We start from the raw sequence: 20304 nt of genomic DNA on the forward strand, positions 1-20304 counted from the left end.
AATGAGCTAATCAACGATAATATGTATGTAATACTGTGTTTATCTCGTGTGCAGATTAATGTCACCGGAACCCGCCCAGAAATTAGGTTTCTTCCCTCGACTCGGATCCAGATTCAGGTATTCCGGACGAACGCATTACGAAACGAAAAAAATCCCGATCGAAAGACCAGCGCCTCAATTCCAGCGTACTTTGAGTGGACGTCGACCACCTTCTCATAGTTTAGAAGGCTTAGGTGTGACTACACATCTGGGTGAAGATTTCGGTCAACCGGCTACCAATAAAAGACACACCATGTCTCATCCGGAAGAAATACCAGAACTTGAAAGTCCGTTCAAGAAACGTAAACCAGAATCTAAAACATCTCCGGTTAAAACGAAGAATAAAACGAAGGTATGTTGAAATTTTGACGCTTAGAGCTTTTTTCCCTCCCAGGTGGAAGGTCTTGAAGATGATTGTCGATGCTTTGAGGAATATCTACTCGTATAGTACTATGTTGCATGTGCGACAGTTTTTTAAACTTTTTACTCGAGTTTGAAACTGAAAGATCCTCTTGTGAACGATGCCATGTGCGAGGAGTATTTTTCTTCGAGCATGTATCGCTGTATTTTTAATATTTTTATCTCCGATGAGAATTTAAATAACGGTTTACTAACTCTGGGTGTAGGATACTAGCAGCTCTGGTAGCTCGACTAGCTCGGTCGAAGGCGAATACGACGCTGAAAAAAGTAAAAATGAAGAAAAAGTCAAATCTCCGCCCAAGGTATGTGTATCCAGCATGATTTACTAATAATTTAGGTATTGGTATACGTCTTTATCCCATCCGATGGGATCTTAGCATGTATTCGTTTCTTTAATTGGCTAAGTAAGATGATTTTTCCATTTTTGAATTTTACTTTCGCAAGGACCCTCTTTTATTACGCTGGTCCTTTTTTTCTTTCTTTGGCCTTTTTAGCTGCATGTGGCGTTTTTTTTTCTTCGCCAAGTCTAGTTCTTTTAAACGAATGGAAAGAATTACTGGACATTTGCATCCGTTGTATAGTTTTGGGCTCGAATTGGTAACTGGCGAGTTAGTTTTTGAGTATTTAAATAGGTATCTTGTGAAGTTGCTATTTTGTTCGAGGGCTTGGGAGTTGTTTTAGATTTACCTCACTCATGATACAAAAAAACCCACCAAATGTCTTAAAACGATTGAAATCTAAACATGAACAACTTGATGATTTCTTAATTTAAAAAAAAAACTTTTTTGGCAGGGAAAGCAAGGAATTTTGGTTAAAAAAATCACAATTTTGGTAAAAATTACGACCAAATTTAACAATTTTATCAAAAAACTGTTTCCTGCGAATTTTGACGAATAAATATTACAACTTTTCGTCAAATCGCCAAAAATGGTCTCTCTGATTATTTTGGCAGAAAAAAATAATTTTTTTTAGCAATGTCGGCAAAAACAGGACTGTTTGATAGTTTTGGAGAAACTTGACTTTTTTGAACAATTTTACTTTGAAAAAACCACATTTTGACCATGTTGACAAAAAATTGATACTTTTTGACTATTTTTCCAAAAATTAACACATTTTGATTTCGATTTTTTTTTGCAAAAATTGACACATTTTGACAACTGTTGCAAAAATTAACACATTTTGACAATTTTAGCAAAAAATTGACACATTTTGACAACTTTTGTTTGACTTTTTTGAACAATTTTACCAAAAAAAAAAAAAAAGAATTTTGACCATGTTGACAAAAATTGATACCTACATTTTGACTATTTTTCCAAAAATTGACACATTTTGATTTCAATTTTTTTTTGCAAAAATTGACACATTCTGACCATTTTTGCAAAAATTGATACCTTTTGACAACTTTTGTAAATTTGACACATTCTGACAACTTTTATAAAAAGTTGACACATTCTGACAGCTTTTACAAAAATCAACACATTTTGACAATTTTTGCAAAAATCAACACCTTTTGACAACTTTTGCAGAAAATTGACACACTTTGACAATTTTTATAGAAAATTGACACATTCTGACAACTGTTGCAAAAATTAACACATTTTGACAACTTTAGCAAAAAATTGACACATTTTGACATCTTTTGTTTGACTTTTTTGAACAATTTTACCAAAAAAAAAAAATTTGACCATGTTGACAAAAATTGATACATTTTGACCATGTTGACAAAAATTGATACATTTTGACTATTTTTCCAAAAATTGACACATTCTGACCATTTTTTCAAAAATTGATACATTTTGACAACTTTTGTAAATTTGACACATTCTGACAACTTTTATAAAAAATTGACACATTCTGAAAGCTTTTGCAAAAATCAACACATTTTGACAATTTTTGCAAAAATCAACACCTTTTGACTACTTTTGCAAAGAAATGAGACACTTTGACAATTTTTATAAAAAATTGACACATTCTGACAACTTTTGCAAAAATCAACACAGTTTGATAATTTTGGCATAAAATTGCCACATTTTGACAACTTTTTTTTTGACTTTTTTGAACAATTTTACCAAAAAAAAAAACACATTTTGACCATGTTGACAAAAATTGATACTTTTTGACAATTTTTCCAAAAATTGACACATTTTAATTTCGATTTTTTTTTTGCAAAAATTGACACATTCTGACCATTTTTGCAAAAATTGAAACGTTTTGACAACTTTTGTAAAATTTGACACATTCTGACAACTTTTATAAAAAATTGACACATTCTGACAGCTTTTGCAAAAATTAACACATTTTGACAATTTTGGCAAAAAATTGACACATTTTGACAACTTTACCAGAAAAAAAGAACACATTTTGACCATGTTGACAAAAATTGATACTTTTTGACTATTTTTCCAAAAATTGACACATTTTAATTTCGATTTTTTTTGCAAAAATTGACACATTTTGACCATTTTTCGAAAAATTGAAACGTTTTGACAACTTTTGCAAAAAATTGACACATTTTGACAACTTTTGCAACAAATTGACACATTTTATGACAACTTTTGCAGAAAATTGAAGCATTTTGACAACTTTAGTAAAGTTTGACACATTCTGACAATTTTTATAAGAAAATGATACAACCTGACAACTTTTATAAAAAATTGACAGATTCTGATAACTTTTGCAAAAATTAACACATTTTGACAACTTTTGCCAAAAATCAACTCATTTTGACAACTTTTGCAAAAAATTGACGCATTCTGACAACTTTTGTAAAAATTGACACATTCTGACAAGTATTGCAAAAATCAACACATTTTGACAACTGTTGCAAAGAATTGACACATTTGGACAACTTTTGCAAAAAAAATTGACAGATTTTGACAACTTATCCAAAAATTGACACTTTTTGACCAGAGCAAATCTGGCAAAAAAAACAGGACTTTTTTTTGGTAATTTTTGAACTAGAGGAGTACTTTTTAAACAGATGAGGCGAAAATCAAGTCTTTTTGGGTGTTTGAGGAGGAAAGAGAATCCAAAATAATTGGGAGCCATTCTACTTGTGGACCAAAATTGCCACCTGGTTTGCCAGTTTCTCGCCAACGTTACCAATTCGCGAACCCGAATTAAGTATTTTTCGAATTAATTCCTTAGCTTGATTGTATTTTGCTTTTTTACGCTCATTCGTAGACGTCTGGAGGCTTATTCAGCAGTTTTATCTCAAAGTCGTCCTCGCAAAAACGCAACAACAAGGTGAAATCCAAGGAAGAAAAGGAGAACATGAACGAAGAAGAGTTGGCTGCAGCCACCGCAGCCGGAGACGGCGTCAAAGATGGTAAATCCAAAAAGAAGGAGAAAAAAGATAACAAAGCCGGCGGCAAGAAAGGCGATAAAAAAACGTCGAAATTATTCCAACGTGTGGTCCGAGGCGGAAGCGTTAAAAGTGGAGGCAAATTGGATTCATCGGTCGAGTCAGCGGATGTTTCTTCGCTGCAGACGTCGTCGCCGGATCAGTCGAATTTAACCAATGAGACGATTACTTCGGACGATAACGAAGGCTTAAACATCACTTTCACTCGAACTCCGAAAGTGACCAGGCAATACGATTACATCGAAGAGTCCGGTCAACAGGATAAGAAACGTAAACCGATCGGAGGATTTACCTACGAAGGTAAAAAGACGACGGATCCGAATGGCAAAGACAGATTAGGCAGCGACGATTCTCCGGCCAAGAAAGTGACCGGTACTGCGTTCAATTACGCGCCCGGAGATATGAAGAAACTCGTCGAAACTGCGACTGAGAAGCGTAAAGCGTTGCAAGAGAAGAACGTCGACGTTAATAAACCGGCTAGCGAATCTAAACCGCAGTCTGAGAAATCCGGCGGATTATTCAGTTCCACTGGTAGCCTGCGAGATAAATTGAGCTTGCGTAAGGAACCGAAAGACGCAGCTGCTCGTAAACAGACTGCTGAAGAAGCTGCAGCCGCGGCTAAAAAGGCCACTAAAGAGAACGCTCCGGGAGCTGGTGCCAGCGACGGTAAAGATCCTTCCAAGAAAACAGATTCGAAAAAGGTTCCGGTCAAAGAAGTCCTCTTGACTACGGAACAGATCAGAAATATATCTAAATCTTTAGATAAGCCGGAAGATGGCAGCGGCGTGTTGTTCAAGAGGACTCAGAAAACCGAAGAAGAATCTGCCCTTAATCGCACCTACACCACAACAACCCACCGAACATACACAACCGAACCTGGCAAAGATTCCACCGTCTCCAGTCCGGAGTCTCCCAGCGCCATTTACAGCCAAGTCAAGAAATCTGGCCCAACCACCGCTACTAGCCCCACCTCTGGTAAACCAATCAAAGAGACCGAATTTGGAGTAGATCCTTCGGTCGTGGTCACCACAAGAACCTCAACTGATACGTTTTCGTCCAGCTTCGCCAATACGTCGGCTTTGTCCGGAGCTTCTTCGGTGTTCAGCGAGAAAGATCGCGAACGCGAAAGTATCGAAACGTCCAAAGGCAATGTATCCGCCGTCTCCGGAGTTTCTTCGGTGTTCAGTGAAAAAGATCACGAACGCGAGAGTATCGAAGCTTCCAAAGATTTCATCAGTCAAGAAAGACGCAATTCGTCCACGTCCGAAAAAGCCACGCCGCTCGGTACGACTCCGATGATCGTGAAAACCACCACGAAACAGACTATGGTCAAGGACCGCGAAGGAGTTACGCAGAATATCGAAGAAAAAGTCGAAGATTTATTATCGGGCGCTGTCACCGTGTCCACTCAAGTTAACAAGGTGAGTAAGAAGTAATTTGCCAATATGGGTGGGAGGAATGGTGTCGAAAAAAAAAGATGGATTGTCTTTTTCACACGATTTGTGTAGCGCACACAAGTTGTAATCGATCATTCTATTGAAATACGAACCCATAAGGTACGTACAAAACTAGAACGAGGAAAAAGTTGTAATTAAATATGGGTATTTTTTTTTTTTCATTTTGAATTTCGCTGAAGCGCTGAAGTTTTTTAGTTTTTATTTTTTACCTATTTTTAATTTGATGCGCTTTTTTCGAGTTTTTTTTTACATACTCGTATTTTTATTGATTGAAAAATCAGAGAGTAGTATTAGTAGCTCGATTGGTTGGCATGATAGAATTTTGTTTTTGCTTTGACTTGACGTATTTATAGGCTGAGGGCCTAGGCGATAACGGACGATCTCCTTATATCACTGCCACTGCTGTTACAACTCGTACCGCTACCACACACGAAGACTTGGAAACGAATGCGAAAACTAGCCAGGTAAGAGCTTTTATTTTAGATGCGAAAGCTTTATAAGCTGCCTTTGATCGTATATACGTATTATAGGTACAAGTACGAGTACGTTACGTAGATATCGTATTTTTGATTATTTTTTAAATTGGTTTTTTGATGATTATCTAGCGTAGTTATTTTTATATTTTGTGCGTATTTACGTATTTGTAAATATATTTTGATGAATTCATGAGGAAATAAGAAGTTCGGTTCGGAGTCATTTAGATGAATGATCGAGAAGAGTTTTGAATTCTATAACATAAATTTATTGCAAAATTTCTCGAAATTGATTATTTGCACCCCCCCCCCTCTCTTATGATGATTTAGAATTTTAATGTTTGAAATTTCAAAATTAAAAATTACTTGCCTTCTTTGAAAAATATCTTTCGTGAAGGGATATTTTTACTCCATTTTTTTCTAGCCCTGCGGGGCATATTCGGATCTAATTAGATTAGGTCAAATCAGATTAAATGCAGCCTTTCCCCGAACTCAATTCATCAGATCAGATCAATGTCTAAATAGGATCAGATCACACAAAATTCAGGCACTCTCACGATCCAATTTCAATTGATCAGATTAGATTATCCGAACATTCCCTAGATTCGTTCTATCTAATCAGATCTGCTTAAATTCGTTTAGATGATGCCAGATTTGAAACATTCCTTTGATCCAACTGTATCTGACCAGATCAGATGTGATTGAATGAAAGTTTGAATCAGATCATGTAAAATTTGATCAGACCCAATCAGAGAATTCACTAAATCCAAATTGATTTGATCAGATCAGATTTTGATATTTCCTTGATTCAATTGCGACTAACCTAATCAGATCTGATCAAAGAGAAGTTTGAATCAGATGATCTCAGGTCTGATCACTGATTAAAATCTGATCAGACCTGTTTGATCAGATCAGAATAAATTAGATTCATACAGAGATTTTTTAGATTCGAATTTTTTTGATCAGATCTGTTCAAATCTTATTGGATGAAGAGAAAACCTGATTGTATCTGATCAGATCTGGACAGATTTGGACACATTTTATCGATTCGATTTTAATGAAGTAATCTCAAATCTGATCAGATCAATGTGATCGTGATCAAAATCTGATCAGATCAATGTGAACGTGATCAAAATCTGATCAGATCAATGAGATCGTGATCAAAATCTGATCAGATTAATGAGATCGTGATCAAAATCTGATCAGATCAATGAGATCGTGATCAAAATCTGATCAGATCAACGAAATTGTGATCAAAATCTGATCAGATCAATGTGATTGTGATTTAAATCTGATCAGATCAATGTGAACGTGATCAAAATCTGATCAGATCAATGTGAACGTGATTAAAATCTGATCAGATCAATGTGATGGTGATCAAAATCCGATCAGATCTGGTCATTTATTAAAATCTGCTCAAATCAGATGAGGTCATTCTCAGAGTTCCGAATTTACTCGATCAGATCTGTTCAAATTTGATTAAATCAAACGTAGGAATAAACCTGATTGTATATGATCAGATCAGATTTGAATAATTAGATATTCCCTTGATCCAATGTCAATGATCACGTCTGATCAGAGGAATGTTCTGATCACTTCAGTTCGTATCACTGATTGACATCTAATCAAACCTTTTTGATCGGATCAGATCCGATCATTCCCTTGATCCAATTCTGTTTCATCAGATCTGATTAAATTTATTCAGATCAGATCAAATTTGGAGATTTTCACGATACAATTTCAATTGATCAGATTTGATCTCATGAAAGTTTTGTGATCACCGATTAAATCTGATGAGGTCACTTTGATCTGATGAGATCAGTTTAGATACGGACATTCTCTAGGTACAACTTTATCGAACCGGATATGATCAGATTCGTTCAAATTTTATTAGATTATTTGGAGGAAAGCTTGAGTATAACTGATCAAACCAGATCAGATTGACTAACAAGATTTGTTCAGATGAAAGTTATGATCAGGCCATATCAAATCACTGAGTAGATCTGATCAGACCCAGTTGATTCGTTCTGATTCAAATGTTTATTCGATTCAACTCTTTTTAACCAAATCTGATGAGATTTGTTCAGATCTTAAGGCCAATTGAAGGAAAACGTGATTATCTGATCAGATCAGATCAGATTAGATTTGGACATTCTCTCGATCTAATTTTGTTTGACCAAATCTGAACAAATCTAGGTTTTGATCGAACCCGTTTTTTGATGAGATCATATTTTGTGAACGTTCTCAACGTCTAATTTTGTCTGATCAGATATGGAGGTTTGGGCTAGGTTAGATCCGTGTAGATCTGATCAAATCAGTCTGATTAGATCACATCAGAGTAGACCAAATCGACTAGATCTAATCGAAGCAAAGTTTTGGTCAAATCTGATGTGATGGAGCAAATTGAATCAAATTCTGTGGTGGAAACATAATTGAGTTCAATCTGATCAAATGACATCAGATTTAAATACATATTTCCTTATTCAATTTCTATTCCAACCAATTTGATCAGATCGAATCTGGACATTCCCTAGATCCAATTTCATTTGACACAATCTGATCAGATTGAAGTTTTGATTCGATTCATGTAGAAAAACCTGACTATCCGATCAGATCATAATAAATTGAATGAAATTATTCAGATCTGATCTGATCAATGGAAAGTAACTTGATCGGATCTGGTCAGATTTGATCTGATTATTGAAAAGAAACTAGACTGAATCTGATCAAATTAAGACAACACATTAGATCAAATTAATCAGATCAGAATTTTGATCAGGTCAGATCAGATAAGATTCGGTGAAGGAAACTGATCAAACCTATTTGATCAGATAAGATCTGACCCAAATTGAACACTCTCTTGACCCAATTTCAAAATCTGATCGGATCAAAGTTTCGATCTATTGAAAAAATTGTGCATTTGGTCCGCAAAAAATTCAGACTTCTTTTGTTGCATTATTCAAATTTTATCGAAATATGTCCTCAAATTTGGAGAGCGTGTGAATGTCGAGAATCACTCGAAAAAAAAACTCAGTCTTGGTATTCTCAAGTCGATCTATAAGTATCTCGGTACATTTTTGAAAATTTATTTTTTATATTAATCGATGATTTTTTTGTCGCAGGTTGAAGAAAAGACAGTCGCTCACAGCACGACGACCAGTGGCAAACGCCAAGAGCAACGAACCGTCACTCAAGAAGTGAGATCTACCTCGACGATATTAGCGGAAAATAATCAAGTAATTGTCCTTTTATATTGTCAACTCGACAACGCTTTCATTTTATTTTATTATTTTGGCTGATATGCTACGCGAATTAATTTCGGCGAGTCTGCGTAAATTAAATTGAAATTAAATTGTATTCTGGTATGGTTGTGCACTCGGATATGGTTATATTATTAAGTGCATTTTTATCTAAATCAATGCACGCAAACCGAGCTGTTATTTGACCAGTTTTGGTTTTTGCACTTTTTTCATCTTCCAATTCGGAAAACACTCGAAATACGAGAACACCTAAATCACCTGAAGCACATATTTTTTTCCCTACTCATTTAGCAAGGAAAAAAAAAGCAAACGACACGGGTGCTATTAATCAAATTAGAGCAGTAATGAGACGCTGACTTGGAAAAATATCAATTATTCATTCGCCTGTTGCAATAACATCTCATTTTCACGTCTTCGATTCGCATGTCTGTTTTATCCTGATCCCTTTTTCGTCCTTCTCACATCCATGATCGATTGATCATATAGTCCAGCATATGGCAATCGAAATAATTCCACCCCCCCCCCCTAATACTCTGAGACCATTTTTTTCTCAAAGGGGACATCCTAAGACACATTTTAAAGCAAACTTGCCAAAAAAAAAAGTTGGCTCTGCTAACAAAATGGCGGCCAATTTTATGGACAGATCAGCCGAAATGGCACTGCACAAAGCTAGATCGAAAAAACATGTAAAAATTTATCACCAGTTAAAATTTCTAGTGTTGAAGTACATTTTTCGATTTTTTGTGAATTTTTAAAAATCAAATTTAAGCTAAAAATGAGGGGAAAAAATCAAAATTTTACCAAATTGATCTAGATAGCTGAAATTTGGGATACACCCTATTTTCGACCTGACAAATCGATTGGAAACGGTTTCAAATCGTTTTGAGCAGTTCTGGAGCCTCCAGCAGATTTTTGAAACTTGAGATTTCCACAAAATCTCATCAAATGAAGTTGGAAATCCGAAATTCATTCTGTAAATTAATCTCATCACGCTATGAAGTCGACTGTAGGTAGATTCCTAGTCGTTTTGGAGCCTCCAGCGACTTTTTGGAAATTACTGGAGACTCCAGCAGATTTTTCAAAGCTGGAAATTTCCACTAACAGAGTTGGAAATCCAAAATTCACTCTGCACTCCAATTTTAACACGCTATTGAGTCGACTGTAGGTGGGTTCAAGTCGTTTTGGAGCCTCCAGCGACTTCTTAATAATTCTGAAAGCCTCCAGCAGATTTTTGATACTCAAAATTTTCACAAAATTAGTCCAGCGTGAATTTCGAATTTTCAACTTCAATTGATGAGATTTCGTGAAAATTTCAAGTTCCAAAAATCTGCTGGAGGCTCCAGAACTGCTCAAAACTATCTGAAACAGTTTCCAATCGATTTGGCAGGTCGAAAATAGGGTATATCTCAAATTTCAGGTTTCTAGGTCAATTTGGTAAAATTTTGATTCTTTTTCTCATTTTTGGCTTAAATTTGATTTTCAAAAAATCACCAAAAATCGAAAAATGCACTAGATCACTTCAAATTTTGTGCGATGCGATTATTCGTTTTGTCATATGCCGGACTAATGAACCTGCGGTGATCTGAAAACTGTTGCTGAAGTATCAACAAGTATTGATTAATTTCTAGTGAGAGTGAAAGTGAATGACGTGAAAACTATTGCGCAGTTCTAGTTTCAACAGTTGGTTGACAATGGTCGAGTTTTCAATCGAATTTCTTTTTATTTCAATATTTTTCTCGAAATGATTGAAAATAGAGAGGAAAATTTCTTCTAAAATGTGATTAGGTTTGCACTGAATTTCGTCTTTCTGTTGAAAGGGAGGATGGGGAGGGGGGAGGGGTGAAATTTTCCCTTCGTTCCTCTTACTCAATTAAAAAAAAAATTAAATTGCAGAAAAAAAAGTTTCCCGAATTTTCTATTGACTCTGTGTTTATGTAGACTCGCCTTCGCCCAAATTGAAATAAAATCCAAACGAGGGGCTGTTCGAAACCCCCTTTTTGGATAAATTAGAATCGAAAATCTCCATTAGCGTACTAAGCTTTAGCTTTACTTTTTTTTCATTTTCTATTATGTAGTCGCTAAGCAGACACTCGAGTAGTTCGAGTTTAAGTTCAAACGACTCAGGAACACCGATTGACTTTGACGAAGACTCTTCTCACGGTTTAGGATTCATGAACGGCAACTTTCAGGTAAAGGTTTCTATCAAGATGCTTGATGCTTTTTTCTCACCTCTTCGTTGGGGGTTTGTGTGACGCAAGTAGATTACCTGTATACCTAATTTATTTATTATTAGTTAGATATATTTTTAATCGGGTAGAAAATAACGTCACGTAGATTTTAATTCACGCTTATTTCGTTTCACTTATGCATTATTTTTTTCCCCCTCTTCTGACGCTGACACAGAAGAACGATGTACCTATTGTGCAAACGGAATCGAAACTTTATACCGGCGATACTAATAATGTAGTAACAGCCACCACACAAGTACCTTTGGTAGCCACCGAATCTCGCAAAGTAAATGTAGAATCTGAAGATGGAGATAGTACCTTTATTGCCGGAGAGATCGTTTCGTCGCAGACCATCTCGAGTAAAACGAGAACGGTTGAAACTGTCACGGTAAGATTTTAAACCTTTTTTCAATAATGTAACATCGTACGCGATTTTTTGATTTTTTGTGAATTTTTGAAAATGAATGTTGGGCTCAAAATGCGAGAAAAGGTCAAAATTTTATCAAGTCGATCTAGAAAGCTGAAATTTGGTTTACTTTGTGCCATATTTTAGACCACTCGAATCAGTTGCAAACGTTTCAAACCGTCTTGAATGAGTAGTTCTGGAGCCTCCAGCAGATTTTCAAAAGTTGAAATTTCCACAAAATTTTATCCAATGAAGTTGGAATGCTAGAATTTATTTTATGATGCCTTAATTTCAATATTATGTCGAGTTGATTGAAGGCTGGTTTCAAACCATTCTGAAGCCTCTAGCCATATTTGGAAATTGCATATTTTCTATGTCATAAAATCCGTCCAAATTGACATTGACGTGCAATTTTTGCCAAATTTTACTTCACTTTGATGACATTTGATCAATTTTATTGGAAATGTTCGATAATTTATGCAATTTTCACAAAATTTTGCTAAAATTCAGAGATGATATCTTATCAATTTTTGGTCATTTTAATTATTGTTTTTTATGTAATTTCAATAAGTTTTAACATTGTTATGGCAACTTTTGGTAAATTTGTCAACATTTTGTTGGCAAAATTGGAATCGTAACCGTAACGAACTATGTTCGGTAACTTTTAAGTTTTTATTTTTTATTAAAAATAAATTTCGGTTTCGCGATATAGATATTGTTGGTTACGTATTATATGGATTTTTATTCTTTTCGTAAAATCGCGTAAACTGTTGGCTGTTAAATTATCGTCGTTTTTTCGTTGTTTTCGTTAGTTAATAAGTAAGTTCGCGTTAATATTATTCTTGTCGTCGTAAAGTAAAGTCATCGAGCATTTTGCTCAGTTTCATTTGTCTGGTTTATTGATCGTTAGGTCAATGACCGTTAAGAATAAATATTTATTTATTTTGTTGAAGTTTTGTTTTCGTTTTGTCGAATGTTAGGCAAGTTTAATATTGTTGTGAGTCAGATTTATCGATTTAGATCGATTTATCGTACATGGTAGCGTAGAGCGTAGTTCGTGAAAGCTCTGTTTCGCAATTCGACGTCCTGTGTGGAATTTTCTGGCTTGTGTAGCTTCAGCGTATTGGTTCGTGTAGTGTTCGACGAAGTAAATGTCGACAGTCCTGTCCTATTTGCGGTCAGGAAAATCGGTCAACGTAGACGACGACGACAGTAGTGTAGATAAGCGTAAATCGAGCGCCGAGTTTCGTGGTTTTTCTGAAAAGGAAAAACCAGAACAAAGTATACCGAAGTCGAAAGGTAAAAGTAAAGTAACGTTACAGCACGTATCTGAGTCATCCGGCGATTCGGAAGCTGGTCCAAGTTCAGCAGGTTTTGGTGATTCGATATCCGACGATCCGACGATCCCTGTTGATTCCGTTCCTCCTCCGTCTAATCCACCATCCGGTCCTCCACCTCCTCCACCTCCTGGTCCATCCGACGACGAGTCCGAAGGTAGTGAAAGTAGCGACGACAAGTCCGACGACGCAGCTGTAGAATCCGATTCGAGTAGTTCGTCGAGTGAAAGTATGTTCGGTGCCGGTGATAATCGTGTAATGGAGTCGATGGTCTTTCGCGGTACGGGTTTCGTTTCCTGGAAGCGAAAAATAAAGGTCATTTTGACGGCTAAAGGACTTCAAACCGCGATTCTCCAAGTAAATTCGTTATCGCTGCGTAAAAAAGCGAAAGCTTTAGAAATTTTAATTAGGCACGTAGCTGAGAACGTTTTCCGACTGGTCAAGGAGACAGAGGATCCGTACGTATTCTGGACGGAGCTCAACTCCTTGTACCAGGTGGAAAACCAAGCAGTAATCATCGACTGTCGAACCCGTATTTCGAAGATTGTCATCGATATGTACAAGAGTCCGAAGGAGTTCCTAGAGGCATTTTATACGCTAGTAAACGATATGGAGAGTTTGGACGTGAAAATGACTCCATCGGAAATCTATACGTATCTGATCAATGCGTTAGGCAATTCGCCTAAGTACGAGTCAGTGCGTATGACTGCTCGAGGACTAGTTCACGTCACAGCTGGAGGCCCAAATCCAAAAGTAATTTCGTCGTTGCTTTTGAGTTTGGAAGATGCCTCGAAGAACTCCTCGACTTCGAAGGGTTCGACAAGTACCGGTTCAGCGATGGCCGCATCTGATCAATCCGGTAACGTTAATCGTAATAAAAATAAATCGCGTAATCGTAATAATAATAGTAGTAATTCGAACTCGCCCCCGGTAATTCGTCGAACGGTAATAACGGTGATCGTAGTGGTAATAATGGCTTCGTTCAAGCCAAAGATCTTACCTGCTATAAGTGTCACAAACGTGGCCACATGGCCAAGTCTTGTCGATCCGCCGGAGGGAACTTTAGGAACGATACCAACCCTCGGGGAAGTATCGTTTGCTATCGTTGCAATCTGACAGGGCATATCGGTCGAAACTGCCCTCAAAACGGTGATTTGTCGCGTAATAATGGTGGTAACGGTTCGTCGAGTGGTACGTCGGGTACGTCTGGTACTGCAGGTTCGTCCGGTTCGTCAGGTCCTCGTCCGTCGATCGCGTTAGGTCTGTATTCGTCGCCTACGGAAAAAAAGAAAAATTTCTCGTTAGATGAAGGTCGTAGTTGTAATATCGTAGATGAATTTGTTAAAAATAGTGTCGGTCGTAGTAATTTCGGTGACAGTGTCGCGATTTCTAATTTTGGAAATTCGCGTAACGTAAATATCGGGTCGAACTATTTTTTAGGTGACTCGACTGCTTTGAATCTCGGTGAAGAAAATGCATACGTCGAGACAAACGACGACGACGGCGTCGATTTTATCACGTTTGTCGTCGATAGTGGTGCGACGTCGCATTTTCTGAAACATCGTGGAGTCTTGCACGATGAGAGGAAAATAAACGAAAGTTTACAATCCGCTCATTGTGAAGTCTCTTTGATCAAAGAAGGAGTAGGTCGATTGAGAGTTCTAGCCGATGACGGAAACGTCTATTGGTTGAACGAGGTATACTACGTACCTAGTCTTTCTTTTAGTCTTCTGTCCGTGTCGAAAATCGTAGCGAATGGTTATCGTTTCTTCTTCGATGAAGATCCTCGTTTGGTCGATCCTGCGGGAAATTTAGTGTCAAAATTAGTACTTAATGATAATGGATTGTATACGATTCAATTCCTAATAAACATACCTCCCATGTTGTATTCAAGTTGTTCTTATTCATCTGCGTTAATTTCCAACGATAATAGTGACTCGACAAGTGTAGGTAATACCTCGACGACGATAGGTAATGATTCTGGAGTTGTAGTTTCGAACGTTTCAAGTGTAGGTATAGGAAATACCAGTACGAGCAGCGACAGTGATGTAAATCTGAAAAATAAAAAGAAAGTAAATAGGTTAAAAGGTGAAGGTGACATCTGGCATCGTAGGTTGGCTCATACGAGCAAGACGGTACTAGATAAGATTCCTGAGTTACGTGGATGTGATTGCCCACCTTTCAATCAGTGTCAAATTTGCTGTAAAGCAAAACAAAAGAAACATACCTACGATTCAAGTAGGTATAGGTATCCGAACCCGCTCGATCTTGTCCATATTGACGTAATGGGTCCTATTACAGAAGGACTAGAAGGCAAGCGATATTTGATTGGCTTCGTAGATGACTGTACGAGATGGGGAGTAACGTTCGGAATGAGAAGTAAAGCCGAAGTAGGTACCTACTAGAGCTGAAAACGGTACTCGCTGACAGCGGGTAACTATCGTATCCGTATCGTAAATTCTCGCTACTCGGTAGTAGCGGGTAGCGAATTGAAAAAATGTCGCACCGGTTCAGGATATAACTAGTAGCGCATTGAATGCGTAGCTGGTGTACCGGCATGACATCATCATTGTCATCAATCATGTCAAACGTCAATCACACATACGAACGACAGGTGTCGAAGCGTAACTCCTCCCACTTATGCATTATCAAATTTTGGGGTGCGTGCGCAGACCAAGTGCGAAAACTTTCGGGTTGTACTCGCTATACGCTACTATCTATATCCGAATCAACCCGATACAACCACTAGCGGGTTTAGCCGGTATTTTAACCAGATACCGGTAAGCGGGTAGCGTAACCGTTTTCACCTCTAGTACCTACCTAAAAAAGTATGTTAATATTAGTGAAACGTTATGGAATACGAAGGTAAAGCGTATAAGGTGCGACAACGCTAGTGAATTTATCGGAGGTACCTTTAAAGAGTTTGTCGACGAGAAAGGTATATCTATGCAGAACAGTGAGCCTTATGAAAAGCAGCATAATGGCACCGTCGAGCGTTTCTTCCGAACCATCCAAGAAAAAATGCGAGCTCTGCTGTACGAAGGAGGTTTAACGAATAAATTCTGGCTTTACGCTGCATACACAGCGAACTATGTGTACAATCGTTTACCGCATTCTGCCTTGAACGATCTGTCACCGTACGAGTTGTGGAATCGCCGAAAGCCGGATTTATCGAGAGTGAGATTGTTTGGAAGCGTTGCACGAGTACTAGTACCGCCTGAAAAGAGAAAGAAAACCGATGAGAAGTCGATAGATATGGTATTGTTAGGTTTTACTGAGACAGGTTATGTATTGTACGATGTTTTACGAAATAAATTTACGAATTCGAGTTGTGTAGAAATAGACGAAACGCGTAAGATACACGATGTTATTAACGATCATTTGTTAAAAACATCGGTATCAGTGAGTGTAAGCGATGTGAATATCGTACCTACGGTTACACCGGTAAGTAACGCTGATTCAGCTCCTGGTTGCTCCAATTGGATAAACCCAGATGAGCTTACTGAAGCCGAACGTAGCGGTGATAACTTGGTAGATCGTAGTTTGATCGATACATCTTCTTCAGATGAACGTAGCGACGATTTTGCTTGCTTTGCACTCGCTGGGGTCGATGACCTTATGTATGAAGAAGCGTTAAACGGTCCTGAGTCGAAATTTTGGCGTGTAGCGATAGATGAAGAGTTAAAGGCGATGGAGATCAAGGACGTTTGGTACTCAGCATCTGAAAAAAGCGTAAATAAAGAGAATTATTCGAAAGTAGACAGTAAGTGGGTTCTAAAGAAAAAAATCAACTCGAATGGTGGGGTGAAATTTAAGGCGAGATTGGTGTTGCGTGGTTTCAAAGACAATCATTTCTATGAATTGGATGAAATATACGCGCCAACACCTAATCAACCGATAATACGCTCGATGCTCAATCTAGCTATGGTCAACAAGTGGCAGTTGAGACAGCTAGATGTGAGTACAGCATTTCTCAATGGAGATATAAATCGAGGTATTATGTTCAATCCACCGAAAGGGACTAATGAAGAGAAAGGTGTCGTATATATTCTCAAACGTTCGTTATACGGGTTAAAAACAAGTCCCAAGTCATGGAACGTAAAGTTGAACGAGTACTTACTTTCGCTCGGTTTTGTAAGGAGTAAAGTTGATCCGTGTGTCTATTTCGACGCTGAAAATCCTCTACGTTGCGTTTTTGTCGTTTACGTAGACGATTTTCTAATTACAGGTTGCGATGATCGTCTTATCGAGTGGTTAGTCAAGCGTTTGAATGAGCGTTTTGGAATCAGAGACCTGGAACAATGTAAGAAATTTATTGGTATGGAAATTAACCGTAGTAAAGACAAGTTAGAAATTCATCAAAACACGTATATCGAGCAATTAGTTAGTGACTACGGGCTGTCTAATTCGAATAGTATTTCAACTCCCATGGAACCGAACTTGAAGATTACAAATCTCAAGCTCGATAAAAGTTATGAAACCAAAGTGCGTGGTCTCTTAGGAAGTTTGAGTTACATAGCAAGGGGAACACGTCCTGATATTGCTTTTGCTGTAAACTTTCTAAGCAGATACCAGCACTTGGCAAATAAGGAGCTATTCGAATACAGCAAACGTATCTTAAGGTATCTACGTAGTACGTTAGACGTGAAACTTACCTACGTAATACCTGAAGTAGTCGATAAACACTCTGTAAGAGTGTACGTAGATTCGGACTTCGCTGGTGATTGTTTAGATAGGAAGTCAACGTCTGGAATTTTTGTATTGCACTATGGCAATGTAATTGACTGGGTAGTCAAGAAACAAAATTGTGTAAGTCTTTCGTCATGTGAAGCTGAATACGTTGCGTTAAGTACGTCTGGAAAGGAAGTCTTGGCTTGGCGAAATCTGTTTATCGAATTAGAAGTTCGTATTGACACCGTACCGGTGTATTGCGATTCTAATGCAGCGATTGCCGTTGCGAATACGGTCGAATCGAAACGTACCAGACATATAGATGTCTGTTATCATCATGTACGCGATTTAGTCACGAAACAGATCATTTACTTGCAAAAGATATCTTCGGCGGATCAACTTGCCGATATTTTGACCAAAGCCACGACACGTACCGTATTTGACAGACTCTGTGAGTCATTATTTAACGCTTAAATTAATTTTTCGAGTCGATTTTTATGTAATATAAGTTTAGTTTAACTGAAATTTTGCTGTAAAAATATTTTTGATCGTAGTGTTTACAAACACCGGTAATGATAAGAAGCAACAAGTTTTACGTTTATTTTAGTGGTACGCGTGTTAGGGAAAATATTTTTATGGTGGGGTGTTGGCAAAATTGGAATCGTAACCGTAACGAACTATGTTCGGTAACTTTTAAGTTTTTATTTTTTATTAAAAATAAATTTCGGTTTCGCGATATAGATATTGTTGGTTACGTATTATATGGATTTTTATTCTTTTCGTAAAATCGCGTAAACTGTTGGCTGTTAAATTATCGTCGTTTTTTCGTTGTTTTCGTTAGTTAATAAGTAAGTTCGCGTTAATATTATTCTTGTCGTCGTAAAGTAAAGTCATCGAGCATTTTGCTCAGTTTCATTTGTCTGGTTTATTGATCGTTAGGTCAATGACCGTTAAGAATAAATATTTATTTATTTTGTTGAAGTTTTGTTTTCGTTTTGTCGAATGTTAGGCAAGTTTAATATTGTTGTGAGTCAGATTTATCGATTTAGATCGATTTATCGTACACATTTCATCAATTTTTATTGCAATTTTCTGCAATTTTTATGTCACTTTCTGGGTTTGTCTGTGATATTTTGAATTAATTTTTGAAAAACGTTGAATTTTGATAATATTTGTTCAATTTTTTAAAAATTTATCCCTTTGTTTGATATTTGGATATTTTTTTGTGAATTTTTTTTTCTCAAATTTATCGATACCTATTTAATCGAATATCAGTAATTTTGAACCATTTTCATAATAATTATGTTGACGATTTTTTTTTTCAATTTTGAAAGCTTTGCTCAGTATCTTTCGTGATAATTTTCAGTACAACTGAAGAAGTCATGTTGACAAATTTTACCCTGCGTTCTGCCATTTTAACAAATTTTCTTGTAATTTATTGTAGCAAGTTTTTACCTGGTTTCAATCAATTTTTTATAGCTGTCGAGTGATTTTTTTCTTATGCCAGTTTTACTGTTTTTACGATTTTTACGACAAGTTTTTTACAATTCATCACGATGATCACATTTTTGAACAATTCTTTATAATTTTTAAGATTTAAAAAAAATTGTGCATTTTTGCTCAATTTTTGGAATGTTTCATCAATTTTTACTCAAGTTAATCTGTTTTTATGACGTTTTGAGCAATAATTTCTGCGAAACATTGCTCAATTATGATGGTTTTTTATTGGAGAAGTCAGTTTCTTGAATATAATCCCTTTTTAAAATTTTTATTTGACAAATTTTCGTATAATTTTTCAGAATATTTAAACAATTTTTATCAATCTATAGGAGACTTGAGCAAAATTTTACTCAAAATTAGAGATATTACATCAAGTCTTGCTTTTTATGCCATTTTAACAAATTTTTAACGATGTTTCAAGCAATTTTTGCACAGTTTTGCGCGATTTTAATTGAAATGCTATCAACTTTCGGTGACTTTTGAGTGATTTTCATGCCATTGCAGTTTCTATTGCAGTTTTGGTAATTTTTTTTCTCAATTTTATTCCATTTTTGGTAATATTTGATCAATCTTTTATAATATGTTCAACATTTTTTTTTTAAATTTCACTTTTTGCGACATTCTGCTCAATTTTTTCGATGTTTTATCAATTTTCAAGTTTTTATTTTTTTTATGATATTTTAACAAGCTTAAGTTTTTAAGCGATTTTTAAAAAATTTTGCTTTTTGCTCAATTATGGTAATTTTTTTAAATTATTTATGGTGGTTTTGAATAACTTTGACAAAATAATTTTTCCATTTTGAGAATACTTGATCAATTTTCAATCATTTTTGCAATTTTATTTCATTTTGATAAAATTTGATTCACTTTTTTGTTATTTTTGAGATTTTTTTGGCATTTTGCGCTATTTTTTCGATGTTTTTTCAATTTTCAGTCAATTTAAACTATTTTTTTGGTATTTTAACAAGTTTTTCTGCAAATTTTGTGAAACTTTGGCATTGTCATTCAAAGTTTGATGTTTGGTAATTTTAAAAAAGTGATTTTATGCGAAGTTTTATTCGTAAATTTTTTATCAATTTTCAATGTTTTATCAATTTTTGGTATCTGAGTGATTTTTTCCCCAAATTTTTGCAGTTTTTAATTATGGTA

The 20304-nt window shown here is 36.2% G+C and overlaps 1 protein-coding gene across 6 annotated transcripts in view; it reads left to right on the forward strand.

The window, feature by feature from the left end:
• Positions 1–20304, forward strand: part of cora (coracle) — a 69395-nt gene that overhangs the window by 47381 nt on the left and 1710 nt on the right. For 2 of the 6 annotated variants that reach the window (XM_065355385.1, XM_065355387.1), the window contains 7 exons: positions 55–391; positions 666–761; positions 3643–5244; positions 5634–5744; positions 8876–8989; positions 11089–11202; positions 11417–11629. In XM_065355385.1, coding sequence (XP_065211457.1) covers positions 55–391; positions 666–761; positions 3643–5244; positions 5634–5744; positions 8876–8989; positions 11089–11202; positions 11417–11629 — 2587 coding nt within the window. The remainder of the gene's footprint in view (positions 1–54; positions 392–665; positions 762–3642; positions 5245–5633; positions 5745–8875; positions 8990–11088; positions 11203–11416; positions 11630–20304) is intronic. The other 4 variants (XM_065355388.1, XM_065355390.1, XM_065355391.1 and 1 more) reach the window with 4 other exon arrangements.

This window comes from Planococcus citri, chromosome 3 (assembly GCF_950023065.1).
Source record: "Planococcus citri chromosome 3, ihPlaCitr1.1, whole genome shotgun sequence".
Lineage (NCBI taxonomy): Eukaryota > Metazoa > Arthropoda > Insecta > Hemiptera > Pseudococcidae > Planococcus > Planococcus citri.